The sequence below is a fragment of the Fringilla coelebs genome (assembly GCF_963513975.1).
Source record: "Fringilla coelebs genome assembly, chromosome: 17".
In the NCBI taxonomy this organism is placed as follows: Eukaryota; Metazoa; Chordata; class Aves; order Passeriformes; family Fringillidae; genus Fringilla; species Fringilla coelebs.
In genome coordinates this window covers 12141832-12164802 of record NC_140043.1, presented here as the reverse complement: position 1 = coordinate 12164802, position 22971 = coordinate 12141832, and the positions used below count along the sequence as shown (strand labels likewise).

Sequence of the window (22971 nt, the reverse complement as noted above, 5' to 3'; positions counted from 1 at the left end):
CACAAACCAATCCCACACCACTTCAACACAAAATGAGGTCATTTTCTGCAGTGTTAGGAGGTCCATTCACTCAGATTTCAGATACTTGCCTCCGTTAACTACTCTCTGATCTGCTCCAGAGTTAGGGCTGAATTCTGAAGTGTGGGATCCAGACCTTGAGATTGGTGGGCCTGATCCAGACTGGCCCATCCTCGGTGAGTTTTGTCTTCCACTTCCCCAGGACAGGACATCTCTGTTCCTCTGTCCAGGTGGAATGTATTTATTTTCTCTGAAACACAGCAAACTTCTATCAGGGTTGAGACACAACTCAGAGGCAACAAAAAGCTCCCCATTTTCTCTCTTTTTCTCCCATCAAGCCAAGGAGCAAAGTCTAAATAGTATCAGATGTTGACCCAACAGTCACCTCATGAATTGGCTTTTGATAGTGGCCACACAGTTGACTTTATGAGCCCACAGGCACTGAAGGATTAGCAGCAATGCCTGAAATTCTCCAGGACACACCGAAACCACTGCCCCTTCCTGTAATTTGGGACAAATTCACCACGGTGACAGGTCAGAATGGGGAAGTTTGTTTCACTACAGAGATAATACAGGGCCAGGCAGAGGTGTCCAAGTCAGCCTGAGTGCCAAAACCAGCACAGCATTGTTTACACAAGGCCCCAAACCTAATCAAGCCTGCTGAAAAAGCCCAGTATCAATGAGCAAACTGCTACAGCACCAAAATACCTCCATAATTTAAATAAAAATACCATTCATAGTGTACTCAAGTACCTAGTGTTCACACCATGTCCTTCTCTTTCATTAGCATTTCTCTGAACAGCAGTATATTTTTCTTCTTCAGTCCTTTCATCATTTTCCAAGGCAACCCGAGCTTTGTATTGGGCACTTGATTCAATTTCCTCTGCTAATTGAGTTGCTCTGGCTTCCCGCTTTAAAAACTCTTCTGAATTATCTCTTTCTAATGGCACCCTAAAAAGACAATGGAAAGGAAAAGAATCTCTGAAATGCATTCAGAAGCACAAAGGAGTTACAAAAATCACACAGTGTTAGTTCTAACCCAGTCAGAGGGAAAAAAAATATCTTGCTCCTAAGCCAGTAGACTTGCTGTCTTTTTTTTAATACAAAATTCCTGGACTGGTTTGATATTATGGACAAATTCTGGGGCATTTACCTGCCTAGAGAGCTGAGGACAGGGTGCAGAACTTTTCTACAGGATTTGTAAAATCCCCAGTCCCTAAAGCTATGCAAAGGCTCCAACTTTTAACGTGGTTGAGAACATCAGGAATAAAAAGCCTCAGACTGCTGTTTACATAGGAAGCCCAAATTTGAATTTTTTTTAGCTATTTACACATTGCCAGCAGACACAATCCTAGTGAAATTAGAGAGTGACGTCCTTACTCCTTTGATAATTCCAGCCATAGAATTTCAGCTCTCCCAGTTCTGAAGAACTGCAGAAAAGATGGATGCAACACTTCAGAGCACAGGACCAGAAATTCCTGACTCATCTGTGAGTGCCAGGACCTCAATCCCATTCTTTCCACGTCTCTCTCTATGGCAGGCAATGGAATATTGCAAAAATCATCCCATAGGAAAGCCACCAAGTCAAAATTCAACTTACATGAGCACTGAAACACTAAAAAACCCAACCAGGGATGGGATCATACCTGGCATCTCCTTCTGCCACCCTGTCCTAATGTTTGTGTCAGGTTTGAAAAAAACCCCAAATTTTTCCCTGATTTTAACCTCAAGTTGCCAAAGTTGTTCCCCCAACCTTACTTCAGAATAAGCTACATAAAAATACAGACCAGAGCTGAGGCTTGGCCCATGCTCTGCTGGGCATTATAGAATCACTCCTGCCCATATTTTGAATAATACAAAGAAGAAAAACAAAGAAAGTGGGTGGAGATACAAGCCAGGTATAGAATAATACATGCAAAATTGCTCAAGTGTTGGTGGCAGAACGAGGAAAACAAGTGGCTTTGCCAAATTCCAAGCCAGCAGCACAAGTTTTTCCCCACATTTTTGGCCAGTCAAAACATTTACTGGCCTTATCAATGGTAACTGCAAGAATATTTAATAAAACCCCTCAGCAGAAAGCTTTGGCTCAAATAAGATTTACACGAATGCAAACCTGGTCCCAGACCCCTCTGTTAATAAGACAAGAAAGGAGAACAGCCAAAAATCCTCATTTATTTCAAGTGAGTGCAAAAAATGAAGGGATGTATGGCAACCTAAAGAGGCAGGGAATGATTTCATGTTTTCTAACAGGCCATTAAAGATGAGAGAAAGGGGATGGACAGGATGACATTGTTCAGAACCCTGGTGATGATCAATACATTTGCTGGAACACAAACTTGTACCTTGATGCAGTTTGACAAACTCTACCTGCCACTGCTTAGCTCTAGGAAGAGAAAACAATCAAGCAAGAAACCCTTCAGCTGCACATCTAAGCATTTCATGGAAAATCAGCAAAAGAACTTCCCAGTATAGCAGACTGATATGCAAAGCAAGTTGCTTGACTAGGGGGAAAAAAATTGAATTAATTTAAAGCCACCTTCATGTTTTTAATCTGTTTCCATTAATATCCAGAAAGCAGAAAGATGGAAGACTAAAGTTCAAAAGTACAAAAAGTACTTAGAGCAGTGAAGGGAAGGAAAGAACAGCTTCCCCAGGATTCAGACATAAGCTGATTAGGACACTTTGATTATCACCCTGCTACAGGTCCATTTGAACAAAACACAGAAATCACATCGTTGAACCACAGACAACTGCACACACACACACACACACACAAAATCAAAATATTCACTGCTATTCCTTGATATTGAAAAAATAGATTTCTGCTTTGGGGGTTAAAAGAGTGGGGAAATACTGAAGCCATTTCACAATGGCTGTGAACATCTGCAGTCCATTTGTGTTGCAGTTGCAGTGAACATTAGAGCTGCAGACTCCGGGGAATAAATCACTGCCAGAGTAGCCAGAGCAGCCTTTATACTACTTCTATATTCCAGTTGTTATTATATTTAACTAAAACTTCAGTTCAGAGCTGGACAAGTCTGCTAAACAAGCACACAACCCCCACCCTGGTTATCAGCAGCTTTTCAGCATTCCAGGATCTTCCAGATCAATTGTCTCAATAAAATCAGGGTTTAGCCAAACTGCTCTGCTAGGTTAAACAAAAAACTGTAGGTATAGCAGCTACATACAGATTAATTCACAGCTTTCCACCCTATTCCTGGAAGTTTCTGCAAGAAAGAAGCCTTATTGCATGGCTAAATTCAGAAAACTCTGCAATGGGAATGAGCTGTGCCCATTTAAGGGAATATATAAAGATTTCTACATCTAACTATTCACAGAAAGCTGGCAAGGTTTCTTAAGCACCATTCATTCATTGCTTTTGCAGTTATTCGATTCCACAACTTCAGAAACTATGCAAAATGAGCTGCAGAATATAAAGTTTGTCAAACCAGGGAGAACATTCAATACAAATCTAAGAACAAAATATTTTGGAACTTACGTATAAGAAGATAAACTGCTGTCATAAGTTGACACTACACCATAATTTTCTTCATTGTAACGAAACATGTCATTGGGATCCCATCCATTAGACTAGAAGAAAATGATGCTTGTTTTTCAAAATGACACTGGAAACACATTCCCTTCCAATGAAGGGCTGATGGCAGAACTTAAACCTTCTGCCCTTTTTCCTGGGCCTATGAATTCACTGTCCAGATAACAAAGTTATTAATGCCACAGTTTATTTCATGGAGCTTTGTTCATTAGCTGCATAGATTCTACCTTCAAAATTCCTTTTTTTTTTTTTTTTTGTTTTGAGTCTTTTGTATTGTTTTTGTGAGTTTTTTTGAAGTACATGCTCACTCTGTAAGACATACATACATAAACATCTTTTTTTGCCTTTTCCAAAAAGTGCAAATTAACACTTCTGAAACTTTTCAACAGCACTGATGGAATTACCTGAGAGGCACTACAGGCAGAAGACTCCTGTTGATCTGCACAACTCCCCCACTTCAGTAAAATTGCTATCACAGCACTCAAGCACAACAATAAATGCTTTGAATATTTTATAAAAGCACTGAGAGTACTGGGTATTCCAATAAATCTCAGCTCTACAATATGGACACCAAAACTGACAGGAGAATTGTTCTACCCAAAGTTAATATGCTCTAATCAGTAACATTATCTCCTTGAACACACTGCAGGCTGGACACCTGGCTACAAGAATTTCTGCTTGAGGAAAAGCTGACTGCTGTGATATATGAGGACATGGCATTTGAGGCCATATTCTTCATCTAATGATTCATAATCTGAGGCTGTCCCTGTGCTTGGGTCAGGCTTCCATCAATTCTCTCCATCTGCAGCCCAGGGACACTGAGCTGAGCACAATCTCCCCATCATTTCCAAGTGCAATGACAGTCAGACAGGAATGCTCTGATTAAACATAAATCACTTTGGGGCATTGCTGGATTTGGAGCCCTTAACAAAAGCTGCTCTTTGGCTCCTGGAATCCAACACAGCTCTTACCACAGCAGCTGCCATTGCTCAGAATTTGCCAGAAGTGCCATTTGCAAGGCAGCTATTCTCAGCCAGATCGTTCCAAAGGGCTGTGGCAGCTGCTGGCAAAGACTGAACATCCACCAGCACAATGCAGGACGGCAATTTTGCTCCTCCAAAGCTCATTAGTAGATTGAAATTAAGGAATTATTTCAAGGCATATCCAGGGTAACAGCTCATTTTCTACTGATGGCCAGAGATGATCAAAGCATCACTCACGACATCGGTCTCCAGCGCCTCCAGCTCCTCGGAAGCCGTGTTCTCTCCTCCATCCCAAGGTTCCAGATCCTTCTCCTTGTGCTCTCCATTAACTTTAGCACTGATGGCTGAATCAGTAAAAGCATCTGCAACAGAGTGGGGAGGGTTGGGACCAGTGAGACCAGTTTGGGTAAGTTTGCACACTGGTTTTGAGCTGAGGAACTGCCTGGCTGAATCACAGGCACAATATCCTCACTGCCCTTCTCTTGGACTGCTGGGCATCAGCCAGGTGCCTGCTCCAGATTAAGGTACAGACTAACTTCTCCCATATCAGAAAATAGAATTATTTTCAGTTATTTCAAAATGTTTTCTACAATTACATGTATATTTGGGAGAGAAAAAGAGAAAAAAAGACAACACAAGGATCCTTATTCTTCTAGAAAACCAAAGACTTGTATAAAATTCTTTTCCAGCCAGCCCACACAACTGCACACCACAATAGTGTGCAAATATCAAAAAAGCAGGAAAGCAACTCCCTAAATGGGCAAAATGCAATTTGCCTTTCAAATATCCAAATTTCTTCTATTTCCACGACTCAACATACCACCAGAGCAATTATCCATCAGCTCTGTGCTCCCATTTCCTGGGACATCAACAGAAGGTCTCCTCTCCTGACAGTTTTTCCAAGCAGCAGCTTATCCAAATCACACAGAAAAATCCAGGAACTCTCTACTTTTTGTTCTCAACAACATAAGGGAGTAAATAACCAGTAAAGTTCTTCTATTGTTTATAAAAATTATAAAAACGTCAAAAAATAAAGATCGTGAACATTTATTTTGATTCATTCATATTGCATTCAAGCCAGACTTAAAAAGGAATAATACCAGAGTATTTCAACTGCTGTAAAAACATATCTAAAGCCATTCACCAAGTTTTTGTATTTGTAAGCAACTGGATCTCAGAACTACATACAGAACTTTTAAAAAAATCAAATAAGCGTGTTATAAGCTCATAAATAAATCAATCAGCCTAAAATAAATAAATCTTCAATCCCAAATTTCCTATCATCATTCTGCTGATAAAATAAGGAGCAAACATTGCAGGCCTTTAGAAAAGATGAAATCAAACCACCAGGCAATGCCAGATAAGGAAAAACGTGGCCTAAATTAACTTCTGGCAAGATCTAAAAATCTTCCTTAAAAAAAAAAAAAAAGAACTTTAAAGCTATTATGAAAAGAATTCCCAACATATGAAGTTGGCCACTGATGTAACAGCTTTTACACAATCACTGAAGATGTTTTGAAAAGAGACTGCTGATACTGCCTATTATTCCTGTTTTACCCAATCTCCCAGTGAAATTCTGCACATACATTGGATAAAAATTCACTGTACTTGGTCTGTCTAATAACTACCAGCCCTATCCCATGAAATGTTCACACAAACAGCTTTTAAATTTTACTTTATTGTAATATATACCATATATATGTGTTCAAATGTCATCTGAAACTACACAGGAACACAGTGCTACAACCCATAGTTAAGCAGTGCATATTTTTAAGAATTTTTAAGAATGTAAACTCTGCATTTACCTTATCAATACCCCATGGCTTAGCTCAGATAAAGCAGCACTGCTCCTGCCCCAAACATCATTAATTCCATGTTTTATTTCTGCTCAGATTGGGACATTTCACACCAAACCCAAGGTGGAGGCTGTTCATGTCTTTCAGGAAACTGAAATTTGTTTTTGCATCTCTGGGAATGGAGGAAGCTCCTCTCAAGTGAGATTAGATAAATATGAATTAGGAGCCTGATGGCAGCACCTGATGAAGGCAATCTGTTTTTCAGAAGGGTGTTTCCTTAATTTCTATTAAATTCCTCCAGGCAAACTCCACACAACTGTGCCATTTTGGATACTGTGAATAAAATACCAGCTTAACAAGACTCATCTACTCAACCCACTAATTTTCTTATTTAAACAGCCACATAAACATTCAGAAGCTCTGTTATTGTAATGATACAGATGGAAAAAACACCCAAGTCAAAACAAAAACTCCACTATCAGCAAGTGCTGCAGGTCTGAGTAGGATGTGTGCAGTCACTGCTGAGTTTCCCAGGAAATCCAGGATATCACAGGGCACAGGAAGCTCCACTGCTCTGCGTTCCTCTCTCATTTTACAATCAAAGTCACGAGTGAGACTTTGCCTGTTTAACCTCTACAACTCAAAGAAAACCCAAAGACAGGAGAAATTCAAGCTACAAAGGCACTCCCAGCCAGACAATGTGGTCTCAAGAGCATCCAGGCAAAGTTTAAATGCAGCAGGATGGTACCTCAAGGCACAGATCAGAATTTTCCTGAGACAAACAGCAGGGCAGAATCAAAAACCCAACAAAGCCTCTCCCAAAATTAATCAGCAACAAACTTGAGAATGAATGTGAAAAACTCTAAAAACAACAGTTTCCAAAACAAAAATGTGGCAATTAGGATGATTAATAAAGTAGAAGGTAAAGCATGAGCTGCTGCTGGAAGTGCTGACTGGCAGAGCAATAACTGACAAGACACTGCCCAGGCTCAGCTTCCCTCTTATCTGGTGCCTCTTATCTCTGAGCTGTTGAAGGAGCAATTCACATGACACCTTGACAAGGCCAAATTTTTAATCAATCTCTTTTCTACATGGTAAAACCCGAGTTAAAGATCAAATGGGAGCTGGTGAAACAAGGGGTTGAGGCTGTAACACTCAATTAGCCCCTACTGCCTCTGTACCTGCTTAATGTGACATTTCCTAAGCTCAGGAGTTGGGTATCAAAGACCTTCCTTTAAAGCCTGGTGAAATATCATTTTTTATGAACGGAAAAAAATCCCAAGGAGAGCTCTATGCAATGGAAATTCATATTAAGGCAAATTAAAAATACACATTCTGCGAAAAACTCAGCTGGGGCAAATTCCTCAAGTGTGTGTTGCTAACTGAGTTAAAGAAAAAAGTGCCAGAGCAGAGCAATTAAGAGTCCGGGTTTAATTAATTTCAATGTCTAACATGCTTGTTTTCACAAACAGATTTTGGTGAAGAGCACAAATGTGCAATTAAGTGCCAGTCTGCAGCTGAAATGCCATTAAACCAATCAGTGTTACGTGCCAAAGGTGCTGATGGCACTCACTGAAGCTTTGATCAAGTCAAAGTAAACTGAGGTTTCACCCTAAAGGTTTCAACAGTAAACTCTGATTTGTTTTGTAACTCCTTACTACTGATTTGAAACATTAAAACCAGTTACCACCGGCTCTGCAGAGCCAACATTTCCTTCCTTTGTTCAAAAGATGCCTTCTGCTATTCCCCTTGCAACACTTTCTCTGGAAGGATGCCACTCTCAGAGCTAATTCAAGGAAAAACTTAAATAGCCAATTCTCTTCTGCCTTTCTTTTCATTGGATTTGTAGTGTTTTCCTCAGCATGCCAAAAAACAATAAAAACATTGCAGAAGTCTTTTACTTTACCAGTAAGTTATGATGTTTGAATTGTCTTGTCTTTAAAGAGAAGCCAAAAAGGCAACTCCAAAGCCTTACTGAAATTTGAATCCCATGCAAACCAGCTCTGTGGACTGATCAGTGTTCAGGGCTCCCAGGAAACACTTCTGGTGTAGAATCAGGAGAAACAGAACCCCCTGCATCAATCAGGAGCCCAAATCACCCAGCAGCAGCAGGATCTCAGCACTCAAAGGTGAGGGAGGAAGATGTGCTAATATTAATGTACAGCCAAGCATTTCAGCCTGCACTGACAGTGGGGTTTTAGCAGCTGGTTTGCACTGCACATACAGAAATCAGTGTCAGTCCCTCTTTAGGAGCAGAGAGAACAGTCTGAAAGGGAAATGATGGCTGTAATACAGCTTCACCCGAGTTTCCCAGTGTATGTTTCATTGTTTCATTCATCAGCCTGCCTGTACTGCAGCAAACCTCAATTCCTCAGGTGACTCCCTCCCCTTCCTCTGGAAGCCAAACAAGCACCTGCAGGAGCTGCAAGGTCTGTGCAGGCTGACAGAGCTGCAGATAAAGGCCCAGCAAACAGGGACACAGTGCTTTTTGGAACATTCACAGCCACAACACCCCTCCCTGTGCAGCCCCACCAATTTCTCTCTGGGCAGACCCCAGGCTCTCCCCAGAGGTGCCTCTGAAGGTGCAGTGTCACGCTTGGCACAAACCCACTGTGCTGCTCCAGCTCCATCCCCCATGCCTGCAGTGCTGCTCCCTCCCCTGAGTTCTCTGGGTGGGTTATCAGCTCCCTGCCCCAAAGCTGCAGGGCTCTGATAGCACTGGGAGCTGCCTGGCAGGCCCTGCCAGAGGCTTTTCACACAAAACTCTGTTTTCCTTCTTCTAAAAGGAGACTCCATCCCATTCCCTTTCTCCCCACCTGCTGCTCTTTCCTATTCCTCTTCCAGTCTCTTTTTCAGATTCCAGAGAACATCTCTGCTACCCAAACCCATTTGCACACATTCCTCCAGCCCAGCAGAGAACAAATATCAGAATAAAATCCATAGATACTTATACTGAATTGGGATGCATTAAAATTTTCAAACCAGTATCTTCTGCAGAAATTTATTTAGTTCAAGGGCTCCACAAAAGTCTAGAAGCCTCCAACAGGGTAAGAAGCTACACAGAGAGAATCACAAGGGACCCACAAGGATCATCAGACCCCAACACCCCTACTCCAGCTAAGCCTCCCAATGGAGAGCTGATGAAAAGCTCTTCTATTTGACTATGATTTTAAAGCCTTTCCAACCAAGTATTCCCAAATTCTCCTCACCTGTCTGTGAAAGCTAAAAAAACCATCAAGGGTTAGACAATTCAAAAGTCTCTGTTCCTAGGTAAATGTAACCAGAGCACCAAGCAGGGCCAATTCCCAAAACAAGGAGCACCAAAGTCAGGCAGGAGTTCAGAGTCAGTTTTCACTTTAAATCATCCAGTATCACAAAGATTTGGGTTTATTTACAACAGCAAAGGCCAGTAGTTCCTTCATGCACATTCACAAACTTCCAGTCTTTTGAATCCTTATTTAATTTCCCAGGAAGCAGAAAGCCCCTCATTGCTCTAATTTGAAGGTGTGATCAGAGACTGAGTTACACTTTCAAGTGTCATTTCCAGATAATGTATTTTTGGGACAAAATGGAAAGCAGATTAATTCACCCACTCTGACTTATCAAGTTCTGCAGCCTTCCAGTTTATCTTGCTCCAAGTTTTTATGGCTTTATTTCAGTTCTCCAGTATTTAAGAGATTTAGACTCAGTCATTCCACCTAATAAAGTGAACTGAGGGACTGTTCAACCTGAAACAGTCATTTTCTTCTAGAAAATGTCCATTGAGCAATTATTCCTAGAAGCAGTAGCATATTCCTCATTCAGTCTGCTCAAAATCTATAAAGATTGGGTGAGGGAGAGCCCAGTTTGCATTTACATTGAAGTGATGTTCATACCAAACCCATTATAAAACAGCTCTCATGTAATTTAAATTCCAAGTCCCATCCAGAACCTGGAACTTATCTGCATTTCAATGCTGCATTTGCTCTGACATTATGCATCATCATCTGGGAAAAGCAAAAATTCCTTGAAACAACAAACCTCTCATTCTGCAGCTTTAGATCAGGCAAGAACAGGTACAAACACAAGGTGAAGAGAGAAATTCTCATTAAATGTCCTCATCTCTAAGTCCCTGCTAATGGGAATAAAACCTGTGTTCCAATAACCACTGAGCTCCTGGGACAGCTGTTAATCAGCCTGTAAATGTACACAGAGAAAATTTCACCCCATGCCATAAAAACCTGTATTTCATTTCATTCTTACCCCAGCAAACCACCAACATTAAGCATAAAGACTCTGGAGATTTGCTGCCCAAAACCTGAGAAATCTGCCAAGGAATAAAACTGACTCATGAGCTCTTAGGTTCCAGAAAAATAATCAGGGGCTTGGAGGTCAGACATTAAAGGTATGAAGTCTGCCTGCAAAATTGTTTAATTTGAACAGTTTCAATGTCTTCAAGATTTTAAGATTTGTCTGTCACCTCTCTGTATTTTGAAGAGCTTTACCTACAGGTGTACAAGGAGTAAAGGAGGAATTAAAACACAAAAAGAGGATGTAAAAAGAATTTCTAGCTTTGTTTGCAGGAGCATTTATAGAATATTTCTATGAATGCGTGTTTAGACACAGAATTTACCTCAGTATAGACTCTATATATCTCACCTCTGAGAAATAACCTTTTTCCAAAGAGTTTCTGTATTCAATGATTCTTGTATAACACTTAACAGAGAAATTTAGAATGACATTTACAAAAATGTGTCTCCCTCCCATAGAATCTAAAAAATATTCTGTAAAACCACTCAGGCTTTGCTTTCCAGGCAGCAAAACAGCTACTCAAAAATACATGTTTTTTTTTTTAATTTATGAATTTCTGATTTCACAAGGTGCTGAAGTTTTTTACTCTTTAAGAATTACGAATCTAAATATGAACTTCAGTACTTGGATCCTAAAGCATCTACTTCAAAAAACCTTGAATTATAATCTCAAAACACTAAAAAAAATAAAACAAATATACCTCTTCTGGCATAATTGGTATCCATATCCTTAAAATGCACCATAACAAAGTCTGAAGACTTGAACAAGATACTCTCCAGGATGTCCTCTCGTTTTGGCCCCAAACTGGATTCTGCAGTTTTCCGATGAGCAGCATCAACCACTAAATCACACTGTGGGAAATGCAAACACAGGGCACTGCTTTACTGCACAATCATCCCCTCCAAAATTTGCAAAAACTAGGTATTTAAAATCTGTTTTAAATCTAGGCATGAACAGTAAAAATAATTCTGAGTAAATATTTACATTTTAATCAAATGTTGGTTATTTGGTATTAAGAATTTTCACAATAGGGAAGAGTCAAAATGTAAAAAAATTACCTTAGGACTGTAGGTTTTAAAAACTCCTTCATATATACCACCATTTTTCACCTGTACTTCACATTTGGATCCCTAGAATGCAAGAAAAATGAAATATAAGTTTCTACCAACGTGGCAAATAACATTACAGTGATTTTCTAAAATCTGTTCTTTACATAGGTAAAAATACAGCTCAATTTTTAGCCAAATTTCCTCATTCAGCATCTGCCCATTTCAAAATACACTGCTGTGCTCTGCAAATTCAAATGGCTGGGTGTGTATGGGCAGTTCTGAAGGGATTTAAGATACTCACTGGAGAATATTTGGTTCTCACAAGACTCTTGACCAGTTAAAACACACAAAGGAGGTTTTGTGCAAACCCCAAATCTGTGCCTGTGTCGGTACAAATAAGGACAAAAGCTTATCCTGGCCTCAAGCAGATGTGGGACAGTCTGCCTTACTTCATTTTGCCATGTCAGGGCTTCCCTTAAAATCTTGGGAGAAAGGTTTTTAATCCCTGCACATGGACTCATTTTATTTATCCAGAACCTCTCTACAGACAGGAAATTCAAAATACAACCAGTGCACCTAAGAGATCTGCTGTACCTCTGCAAATCAGAGTTAAACCTTTCCAAGCCTAAAATTTCTGTGATCCTTTAAAGCTCAACCTTAGCAAAAAGTGCTTAAAGTTTAATATTTACTCTTTTATATTATAATTAGTGGATTAATTAACAATTCCCTGTCATATAGGAACCATTCTTCCAAATATCAAGACTTACAACAACTGATGTGAGTATGTGAACCATTCTCATGTTTGCATAGATGCCATCAAAAGAAATCTGAAAAATAAGAAAGTCATCATGAATATTGAAAAAAATTCCAAAAGCCAGAGCACCCAACCCAGGCTTTCATCTGCACACAGAGAAAATTTCAGAAACATTGGGTAAAAATCTTACTCAGGCAAGACACATGGAATGTTTATTATTAAATATTAATATTAAACATGCCAGGGAAGATTTTCAGAGGGCCCCTGACTTTTTTTCTGACCAGTTAAAGATCTAACACCCTCCCAAACAAGCTAAAAATCCCAGGAGAGCCCCTAATGTCACTCCATTAAGGAAATTCTCTGGCTGGCTGGGTGCAGCTGATAGGCACAGATTTGAGAGATGTCAGCAGGGCTTTGTTTTTAAACAAAAAAAGCCCTGCTGGTTTTAAGAACCATCAGGAGAATAAAGCACTTGCAGAGCTGCAGAAGCAAAAAGGTATTTTCAGGCCTGCTCAAGCTCATCCTTTCATCTCCCAGCCCTGATTACACACATTAACAGCAGCTAAAGCCATCAAATTGTGGAGTGCTAAATTGCCACAAACCCTATTATTAATTTAGTCCAAAGTAACTCAGGGCAGCACCAGGACCTGCAATCCTGACTGGGAGAGCTGGGCAGGTGTCCCCAGGCTGCTGGAGGACACATTCACCTCAGTGCAGCTGTTTTGTTGCAATACCTGGTACCTTTTTGTGTTTGTAAAACAAGAGATGCTGAAACAGCTCTTAGGATCTCACCCCACACTGTGAGTTTTTCAACTGACAATGTATTTTTAACAGTCACCCACTTTTCTGGGCTGAACAGACGAGTTTGGGGACACTCCTGTGCTCAGCACTCAGTACACAGCACATCCAGACCAACATCTGGGGATGTTCAGTGTTTGCCTATGACCTTTCCACCAGTTTTCCTCAAAGCTTCTTTAGTTTTTCTCAAGTGTCTTGGTATCTTCAATAAACATTTATGTAAGCAAACTGCAGCTCTTTTAGATCTTCCTGCTTCTGCTCCATTCCCCAAAATTAGGCATCTTTGAAAACCAGGCCAGCAACAAATTGGCAAATATTTGATTAGTGAAGTTCAAAGATGCACTCTTTCAATCAAGATCCATGAATTTAGCTCTGATAAAATGATGGTCAGCAAGTCAAGCCACATCTAAACTCCAGTAATACACAGCCTTGAGAACAACTAAAGTTGCACATTGGAGCTAGTGAGAACAATGGTTCAGCAATTTTATAGTAAAGCTAAACCAAGTAGTTATTTTTATTTCATTAAATGCTGCCTTACTGTCATCTGTTTAAAGGAGAAGCCAAAGTTAGAATTTTCAGATAGGAACTAATTGAAAAAGCACTGCCTTAAGTTAAATGTTATTTATATTTACAGCTGTAATTGCAAGAAAATGCAGAATATTGATATTAGTGCAGTCAGAAGTTTAAGTGAACCTTCCCCCCTTCACCCTCCAAGGAGACCTAAATGAATGTGAGATGCTACTCTTTAGAAAATTGAATTTCACTCTAAAGGATCCACCCACCACGGTATCCCAAGGAAAAAATGGAGAGAATATTCCAGCATCTGCCATTCTGATAAGCTGTTTGCCCTCCCCTGCAGTGGCACAAAGAGGAGAAATCACAAACTCACCGTAGGCTGAGGTGGTCCTTTGCCACTGCTGCGGCCTCTGCAATGGAACACACACATGGCAGATGATTAAAGAGCTGCTGAAACTGCTCCATTTCCTACCAAGCAAGAATTCCAAACCCATCCCAATTCAGAGTTAAGAATGGGTTTGGGAAAACCAACACTCCCAGAGAGCAGAACCTGACAAGGACCCACTGGGTTTAGCTCCAACCTGCTGACCTGCCATGGGCCATCAGCAGGCAGGGGCTACCTGCGATAAATTAAAGGAGAAAATGAAGAAAATACTACTTTTATAAAACCAGAGTAAGAATAAGAGCAAATTCCAAATCTTTATGGCACATAAAGACAAGATCAGGCTCAAGCCCTGCACAGCCAGGAGGCTCCAAATGTTGTCACTGTGTCAGATTTGAGCCACCCAAACAACTGACCCTGCCATGGCAGACAGAGGAGCCCTGACTGTGAGGTTCCACCTACAGAGCTCATTTCTAACTGCTCTCACAAAACCAGGAATTCTGTCCATTCCCCCAAAAATACCAGATCCTCCTAATGCCAATCTGTCACTGTGTAGCACTCAGGACACCTGGGGATGCTCAGAACACCCTGAGACAAGGGTCAGTCTGTGCCCTCCACTCCAGGCACCTGAGCCCCAAAGCATCCCTGCAGCTAAAAATGTCCCCAAGAGCTCCAATTCTTCAACTCCACTGGTGTGCTTTAATTCTAAGCTCCTCCCTTGTACCAAGAAGTCCTAGTTTCAAATACTCCTTATAGTGATTTAGATTTGTGTTATGACTCCAGGAGCACTCACTGGAATGTGAGGCAAAAATAAATCTTCTGTTCTATTAAAAAAACCCTCAATTTTTAAAATAGACTCACCTTACTGACACACAACCATTTCAATAAAGACACCTGAAGAATCATGCCTGTTATTATCTAAACAACACTGAAATCTAAATCCAACTGGATGCCACAGAATCATGGAATGGCTGGGGTTGGAAAGGACCTTAAAGATCCATCCTCATCCCATGGGCAGGGACACCTTTCTCTAGACCAGGCTGCTCAGAGCTCCTGAACACCTTCATTAGATGCCAACTGCATTGAAATGCTCTTAAAAACACCAAGCTGGGGCTGAATACACCCTACCCCCCAGAATAACAGGCCCTTATAAAAGAGAACTCAGAGGGTAGTCAAAAAAATCAAAGGAACTTCTCTCAGTGAACATAAATAACCTTCAATAAATTCTGCCGAAATAAGCAAAGCCATCAGAGAGCCATGAAAGGCCTTAATGAGGAAAAAATGAAAAACCACTAAACTATCACCTGACTCATTTCCAACAAGCTTCTGCAACAGAACTGTGGTCTCAGAGCATCACACATGCTGGGGGCATTGGCTGATGGCAGAACTGCAGATTTGGGGTGCCCAGCAGGCATTTTCAGGATATTGCAGAGTGCTAATCTCACCAAAAAAAGCTCTAATGCAAATAACCTTTATTTAACCACCCATCAGCTTTAACTTTCCATAGGGCAGCTTCACAATGTCAGGCTTGCTCTGGAGCAAATCTCACCATTTACCAAATCTGACATTTGTTAAATGGCCTCTGAGAGAACTGAAGCCTTGTGAACCAGGAACAGCATTTTTGCATAATATTCAAACCCTTCTCTAGCTGAAAGTCATTTCAGCAGATGTGGAACCCCCACATAAGAGCCACAGCCCAGTTTGATTTGTTTTCCTACTACAATCAAAAATGTGATCACCATGGTCACTCAGAACTTGGTCAAAGTCAAACAATTTTACCAGTTCCATCTGCTGCTCTCATAGATTTCAGAAGATCCTCCTTTTCCTCCATCAGCTATAGATCAAAAGTGAAAGAGTTTCGCGTCTTTGCAATAGAAACCACTCCCATTTTTAGTGACAAAGTATTCCTAGACCTGAAAATAACTGGGTTGCTACACTGGGCAGAAAGTTTGGAGTATTCCCTCTAAGCATCAACCCAAGTATTCCAGATTCTCCATCTCTTGCCACATTTCCAAAATTACTGTTCCTACCCACACTTCTTCAAGAAACAAACTGATTGTGAATATACACATCAGCCAGAAGTCCCAACCTCTACATCAGCCAAAAATTAGAGCAGAAATTCTCTGATCTATCAGGTCTCTTTATAGATCTGACCTCTTATTTCCCAGCTACAACTGTTAGTCACAAACCACTGGGAGGGAAAAAAAACCCCAATACATTCACCAAGATGAGAAAAGAAATATATTTACCAATCCTACTAATGCAACAATTTAGCTAAAACTGTATCTTCTGCTAAAACCAAGGCCACCAACTTGAGTTTCATATTCCAATAGGTGAAGAATCAAGTTCAAAGTATCATTTGACACATCTTTGATGCAACATATGAAAAAAACCCCTCAGGACCTTTACAAAAGGAGAAGGTAGATGGGTTTTGCCAGATGTTTAACATAATTTGGAACAGGAGAGTAACACAAAGAAATGGAGGTTGAGGAATCACGAAGGCTCAGTAGCAATTTAGCGCTGCTACCTAAAACCCCATTTTCATTAGGGTAAATTAAAAGAAAAATTCATTTTGCATTGCAGATATGTGGTTAAAGGTAAACCTAGGGGAAGGCAGGACAGCCTGGCAAATCCAAGCTGGAAACCCTTTGCTTTGGGGTGGCAAAGTCACAAACTCAGGACAAAGTAACAACTGAGCAATTAAACTCAGTGCCAACCCCTTGGCTCCAGCAGTTACACCCCAAGAAGCAAAGTCTCCATCAGGGCCCAAAAGCTTCACTATAAATGTTTTTTCCCAGCAGCAACTTGCACATTTTTTTCTATTTTTATAAGTATTTCCTCAGCATCCCTCACCTCCCTCCTTAATGTTTACATGCCAAGTCGAGTGTTTGTATAAGCAAAACAAGGTCACGCATTTGTATTTTCCCAGTTAATGCAAGGGAAACAAAGTCACTCCTGGATGGGAAAGACAGTCTCCAGTTTTTTTTCCAGCAGCAACTTCACTTTGAAACTAAGAAATAAATGCAGCCACGCTGCAATTAAGGTCTGGAGCAAAAATGTAGCTACAAAGACTTGAATTGAAAGTGTGAATGGATGTTTCTGGAGCACTGACTGACACTGCTGCAGCTTGGAAAACAAATTTACAGGGTACTCCAAAGAACTTTAGTGCAGAGAGCTGGCAAAGCTTTTCTTCTAAGGGAGAAATCTGAAGTGCAAGGTTTTATTTCATTGCAGTGTTTGGCTCTATAAAGTCAAATGAATCGAAGATGTCAAATGAAGATTATGCAAGAAGTCCTGCAGCTTTATTTTCTGTAGTTTTTCCCCCAGTACTGACATCAATAATGTCAATTCCTGTCTCCACACAGGGTGACAGCTTCCACAGCATCTGGATATTGAACAACCTGACTCAAGTCTGGCCCAGTGCACACCTGGAACCTCTTGATGGGCTTAGTCATTGAAGAACCTTCACAGACATTGCCATGAATCAGTTGTTAAATTAAAAGTTACTCAAAACCAGGGATGTAACACCACCCCAAAGTGCACTCACAGTGATAAAGAAAGAGGCCTGCAGGTTAAGCAGTCATTCTGCTCAGCAGTTTAGCACATTTGCACTAAAACCCACACAAAGATGTCAGAAGCGACTCAAAAACCTGGGACTGGCACATGTGAGCTGACCTCCAGAACAGGCACTGCCCTGAAATTCCCCTTCCCTTCCCTCTCAACAGGATGGCCACCATGCTCTCAAGAAAAGGATGTCAAGGAAAAAGAAAAATAAATGGAGGCAAGGAGTTTGTGTCATTTTCTTTAAAAACTGAACCATGGGGTGGTTGCAGATTTAGCTTTTTGATGGGTAAAAGCCATTTTTAAAGGGCAGTAACTCTGTGTATTCTTACAGGAACCCCAAGTCCAGTTAGGCAAGCAAGTTACCAAAATGAAAAATCCCTTCTGCCACAATTGTAACAAGACAAGAAACATCCAAACCCCGACCCTAAGGTGTTTTGCCTTCAGGAAAAATAACAATGGGGAAAAATGAACAAAAAAAGGAGGGAGATGGAAGAAGGCTGGGATAGATGCAACTTGCAGCCAGAGGACAGCAAACCCTCCTGTGCTTGCATAACAGCAAAACTCCACTCAAAGACAGAAAGTGGATGTTAGATAATGTTCTGATAGCACAGGCAGCAAGTTGTGAACCAAGTCTACATTTTCCCTAATTACAGCTTGCTGTGCTATTGGCATCTCCCCTGCAGCCCAAGCCCATCTGCCATAGTGCACATTAAACAAACACAGCATCTCACTCGGGGCCTCTTTATCATAAAGGTATCAATCCTTCTTTTTTATCTCAAACACCTTCAAGGATGCCTTCATTTCTGATTTTTCCCTTTGTCTAAAAGCAATTAATAGTATGGTAAAGAACACTGGTTGTTCACACCAGATTTTACCCCCTTTTCCAATCTGAAATACAGATGTGCAGCAGTGTGAACCCATGGAGACAAGGCAGTGAGCAGAGCTGACCCTTCCCTCATGATCAGAGGTAGAAGGATAAGTGCTCAGCCCAATTCTTCCAGTAACACAGAAAATTAGGCCTAGGACAGTTAATTATCAATGAATTTTCTGCCCAAACTAAGCTTTCAAGAGCAACTTAGCCATGAAAAATAAGTATTTTTTTTCTGCATGGGAATGTTAGTGCTGCAGGGAAACGAGTTGCTGGGCAGAAATCTTGACATACACTGGAGATAGCAAAGTTTTTATTCAAGAATATAATGCATCAAATTGATACCAAGATGCAGGCCACCTAAATCTTCATTTTTCTGAACAGAAAAGCCACTCAGCTTTTCATTCACATGGCCAGATTTACAGCATGAACCATCTTTGAATTTGCACTCCCCAAAAGACCAAGGACAGGTGTAGGGGAAGTTCTCTGAAGGTGTTCCATGGGGCTCCAGCAGGTCTGGGACTGTGATTTTACACACCATCCATTCAGAAATAACTTGAAAAATTAAGAAAGAAAGAGCATGAACACCTCTGAGGGAACACATCAGTTGCTCAGCAGCCCCATCAGAACTCCCTAAGGATTTCTGAAATGGAATTTATCCAATAGAACCAGAAAGGCAACACTGGTAGGAGAAATCCCGTGGCTTTAATCTTAAACTTGGGAGAGAATTTGAAGCTCACGTGCCCAAATCTATGGGGGCAAGTGCTTGCCATCAGGCTGAATTTCAAAAAATAAGCTGGCGGTTTTGTTGCCCTTCACGTTAACCTCTAGAGTGCCACTGTGTGTTGGCAGGGACAGAGCCCAGTAAACATCACGTCCCACCTAATGCCATATGTAAAAACTATTAAATCGGTGCTCTGAGCTGCTGAGGTATCGTTGTTGTTATTTATTTTGTCCTTTTCAACCATTCCAAAGCTCTTCCGCTTCCAGTTCCACTGGATGGGAACAAAGTAAAACCCCATTTCCAGTGATGTCCAACAATGGGGCCACTGTAAATTCTGTTTTATTGCCAGTGCACAAAACCGAGCGGGAATAAACGTCCAGTTGAAGAGGAAGATGAATAAAACTCGAAATGAAACTGCTCTGAGTGACTGTGACCTTCAGAACTGTTAACGTCCTGCTCTGATCGTTTGTTATGACCCCCGCAGCCCCGGAAAAATTCACAGCACTATAGAGTTTATTATTTGAGGGAAAGAAAGGGGAAAAATGTGAGTGGATTTGCGTAGCTAATGATCTGAGAGCAGGAGCGGGATCAATCTTCTAGAGGCAGCGAGCGTGGGGCGAGGGGGGGGAGGCGAGGAGAGGGCTCAGCCTCTGCAAGATTCCTGCCCCAAAAATCTGGGAGAAAGCGAGGCCGCGCTTGGAGCCACCATCCAGCGGCGCGGCGCGGCCCGCCTTCCCGCGAGAATTTTATTGCGATTTCCATTATTAAAAAAAAAAAAAAAAAAAACACAAATAAAAATACTAAAAAAAAAAATATTACAAATAATAACGATCCCTAGATATTAAAATAAATTTAAAAATCAAACCCCCCCCCCTCCACCCCGGGTGAGCCGAGGGCGCTGCGCCGCCATCGCGGGGCCGGATCGCCGCCCCCTTCCCCGCCCGGGCCGCCCCCCGGCCCCGCCGCCATCGCTCGCGGCCCTTCCCGCGCCGGCCCCGACACGTGCGGCCCGCGCCCCCCGCTCCCCCCGCTCCCTCCTCAGCAGGCGGGTCACGTCGGCCCGGGGGAAGCGGCGCCCCCCGCCCCGGGCCCCGCGGGGGGCCGAAATGGAGCCTCCGCGCCGTGCCCTCCCCGCGCCTGAAGGGCACCGGCCGCGGCCCGGCCTCGCCCCGGCACTGCGGAACCCCCTCGGCGGGGCCGCGAGCGCCGCGCCCGCCGCCATCGCGGCCCCCGCCCCGGCCCCGCCATGCTGCGGGCCCCGCGCCCCCCCTCCCCGGCCGCCGCCGCCCATGGAGGCCGGTGCGGGGCGAGGGCGGGGGGGAGGGGGGCGGCGGGGGCGGGCGAGCGGCGCCCGCGCCGGGCCCGGGGCCGGAGCCGGGGCCGGTCCCGCGGCACTGCGCACCCACCTGCCCATGTTCTGCCTCCCCGCGGCTGACGGGAGGCCGGGGCCGCCGCCACCGGGGGGCTTGCGGTTGTTGCCGGCGGGCTGCGCCGCCGCCGCCGCTTGCTTGAGGGACATGGCGAGGAGGGAGGGAGAGCGCCGGGGGTCGCGCCGGGCTGGGTGCGCTCGGCCGGTCCGCGCTGCGCTGGCGGGGCCGGGGCGCCGCTGGCTCGGCCGGTTGCTCCCAAACAGTGCGAGCGGGGCGGAGGGAGCGGAGCGCGGCGCGGAGGGATCCGCGGGGGGGGGCGGGCGGCGGCCGGGCCGCGCCGCGGGGTGAGAGCAGCGCCGGGGCCGGGGGGCGCGGCGGCCACACCCGCGGGCTCGGGGCACCCCCGCGGGGCCGGCGGGGGGCGGCGGGGCTGCGGCGGCGGGCGCGGGGCGGGCGGCGGCGCGGACTCTTTACGGGAAGTCGGAGGGCGCGGCGGCGGTGCTGCGGCGGGTGAAGGGGCGGGGAGGGAGGGGGGGGGACACGTGAGGCGGCGGCGGCGCGGGACGGCGGCAGCGCCCGCCCGGCCCGGCCGTGAGGCCCCTGCGGGGTCGGGAGAGTCCCCTCGCCCAGCTCAGCCCTCTCCGTGCCCGCCGGTGACACCGGGCCGGTCGGCTCCGCACGGCCCCCGCGGGCTGCGCTCCCCGCGCTGCGGGCCCGCAGGCCGCGGCCTGGTGGGGCCCGGCCGCGCTCGCCCCTCCCCGGGCCCCAGCGAGCGGCAGTGGGAGGGCGGCGGGCTCGGGCCGCAGCGCATCGTTCAAAAGAAACCAAGAGTCGAGAGACAACGAAATGGAGGAAAAATGGCCGAGCCCCGGCCGTCTGCGAAAGGCCGGTGGAGGACGCCAGGCCCCGCCGAGCCGCGGAGCGGCTGCTGCCCTGATCCGCAGAGAAGCCGAGCCATCGCTGCCAAACACATCCCTGCTCCTGGGGAAAAGCAATATGGGGCTGGAGGATGGCTGCTTTCCCTGCAGTGCCCCTCCATCTTACAGATTTCGGAGCAGTCAGGGCTTCCCCTCGTAGTAAAGAAATTTAAATTTGCGTCGTGCTGATGGGTAAAATATTTAAGCTCCAGATGCCAGTTCTCCCCTCACTCCGTGTTGCCTCTCCACCATCAGCAGACTCGCTGCAGAAATCCAGGGTGCAGTGGTTGTGTGTGGAACCTGCTTGGTGCAGAGTGGGAATTTCACCAAACCAAAACCCATACACAAAAATAAAGCCTGGTCTGTCCTATTAAAAAAAAAAAAATGCACATACAGGATTAGTAAGAGCAGATGTAACTTGAAAACCAAGAGCTAAATTGATTTATAGCCATGGTTACTCGAAATGCTCAGAGTTTAATCTATTCATAGAAATGCTCTAGAAATCCCACAGGATTCCAATGGAATAAAAAGGAGCCGTGCTCTTAGGCAGGCATTATTTATACACCTTGCTCCTAAAGCAACAGCTTTCTCATGCAGTTGGAAGAGTTGTGGGTGGCAGCACACAATGGTAAAAAGATAAAATATTGAACAGCTTTCTTAAATTAGCATTTTCCTTACATTTTACCTTTTAAACTGATTGTTTTGTTTTACCTCACAGGCCCAAATAACCTTGTAGTTAACACTTTCTGAGCTAGATGACAGATCCTACCCAAAATGGGCTCAGCATGAAGAATTTTCCCATTGAAAATACTCTTAACAAAGACAGTGATTTAAAGAAATTTCATTTTTTAATCTTTTCAGTGAACTCATGAGATGCTTCACTATTTCACAGCCACGGAACTGAGTGAGAAGGACTCTGAGGATTTCTGGAGCCCAAGAGTTTCTGTGGGAGACATCAGCACCTGCAGAGCCAAAGGTTACCACTGGCACCAATTTTGGGAGCATTTACTGTAAGAGGAATCTGGTTCACTGTATGTGATGGGATAAATAAATCCCTAAGAGCAGCTAAGAAAAATCCTTTATATATATTTGTGTAAAACCCACTAGCATGAAAAAGCACTTAACCAATATAAGACAATATATAACAATACAGTAGTAGCAATAATAATAATAGTTGTAGTAGTGTATAGAAATATATAAAAATATAAGAAATATAGAGAGCCCAAAAGAGGCTACAAAAATGTTGAAGGGTCTGTGCAGGGCCAGAATTGACCTGGATGATCCTTATGGGTTCCTTCCAACTCAGGATATTTCATAATTCTGTGAACCAATCTCTTTAGGGTGCTGTTTATAAGTTCTACACCTTTGGGTTAGTCCTGAACCTTGAGC

General features: G+C 43.6%; 1 protein-coding gene across 10 annotated transcripts in view; it reads right to left on the bottom strand.

Annotated features, from left to right (window-relative positions):
• Nucleotides 1-20920, bottom strand: part of ATXN2 (ataxin 2) — a 49279-nt gene extending 28359 nt beyond the window's left edge. For all 10 annotated transcript variants that reach the window (XM_084217558.1, XM_084217564.1, XM_084217560.1 and 7 more), the window contains exons 1-9: nt 20702-20920; nt 14131-14167; nt 12457-12516; nt 11699-11770; nt 11341-11491; nt 4792-4916; nt 3518-3609; nt 772-969; nt 90-268 (exon numbers count right to left, since the gene is read on the bottom strand). In XM_084217558.1, the coding sequence (XP_084073684.1) occupies nt 90-268; nt 772-969; nt 3518-3609; nt 4792-4916; nt 11341-11491; nt 11699-11770; nt 12457-12516; nt 14131-14167; nt 20702-20814 (1027 nt within the window). In that variant the 5' untranslated portion in view covers nt 20815-20920. The remainder of the gene's footprint in view (nt 1-89; nt 269-771; nt 970-3517; nt 3610-4791; nt 4917-11340; nt 11492-11698; nt 11771-12456; nt 12517-14130; nt 14168-20701) is intronic.
• Nucleotides 20921-22971: the final 2051 nt, after the last annotated feature.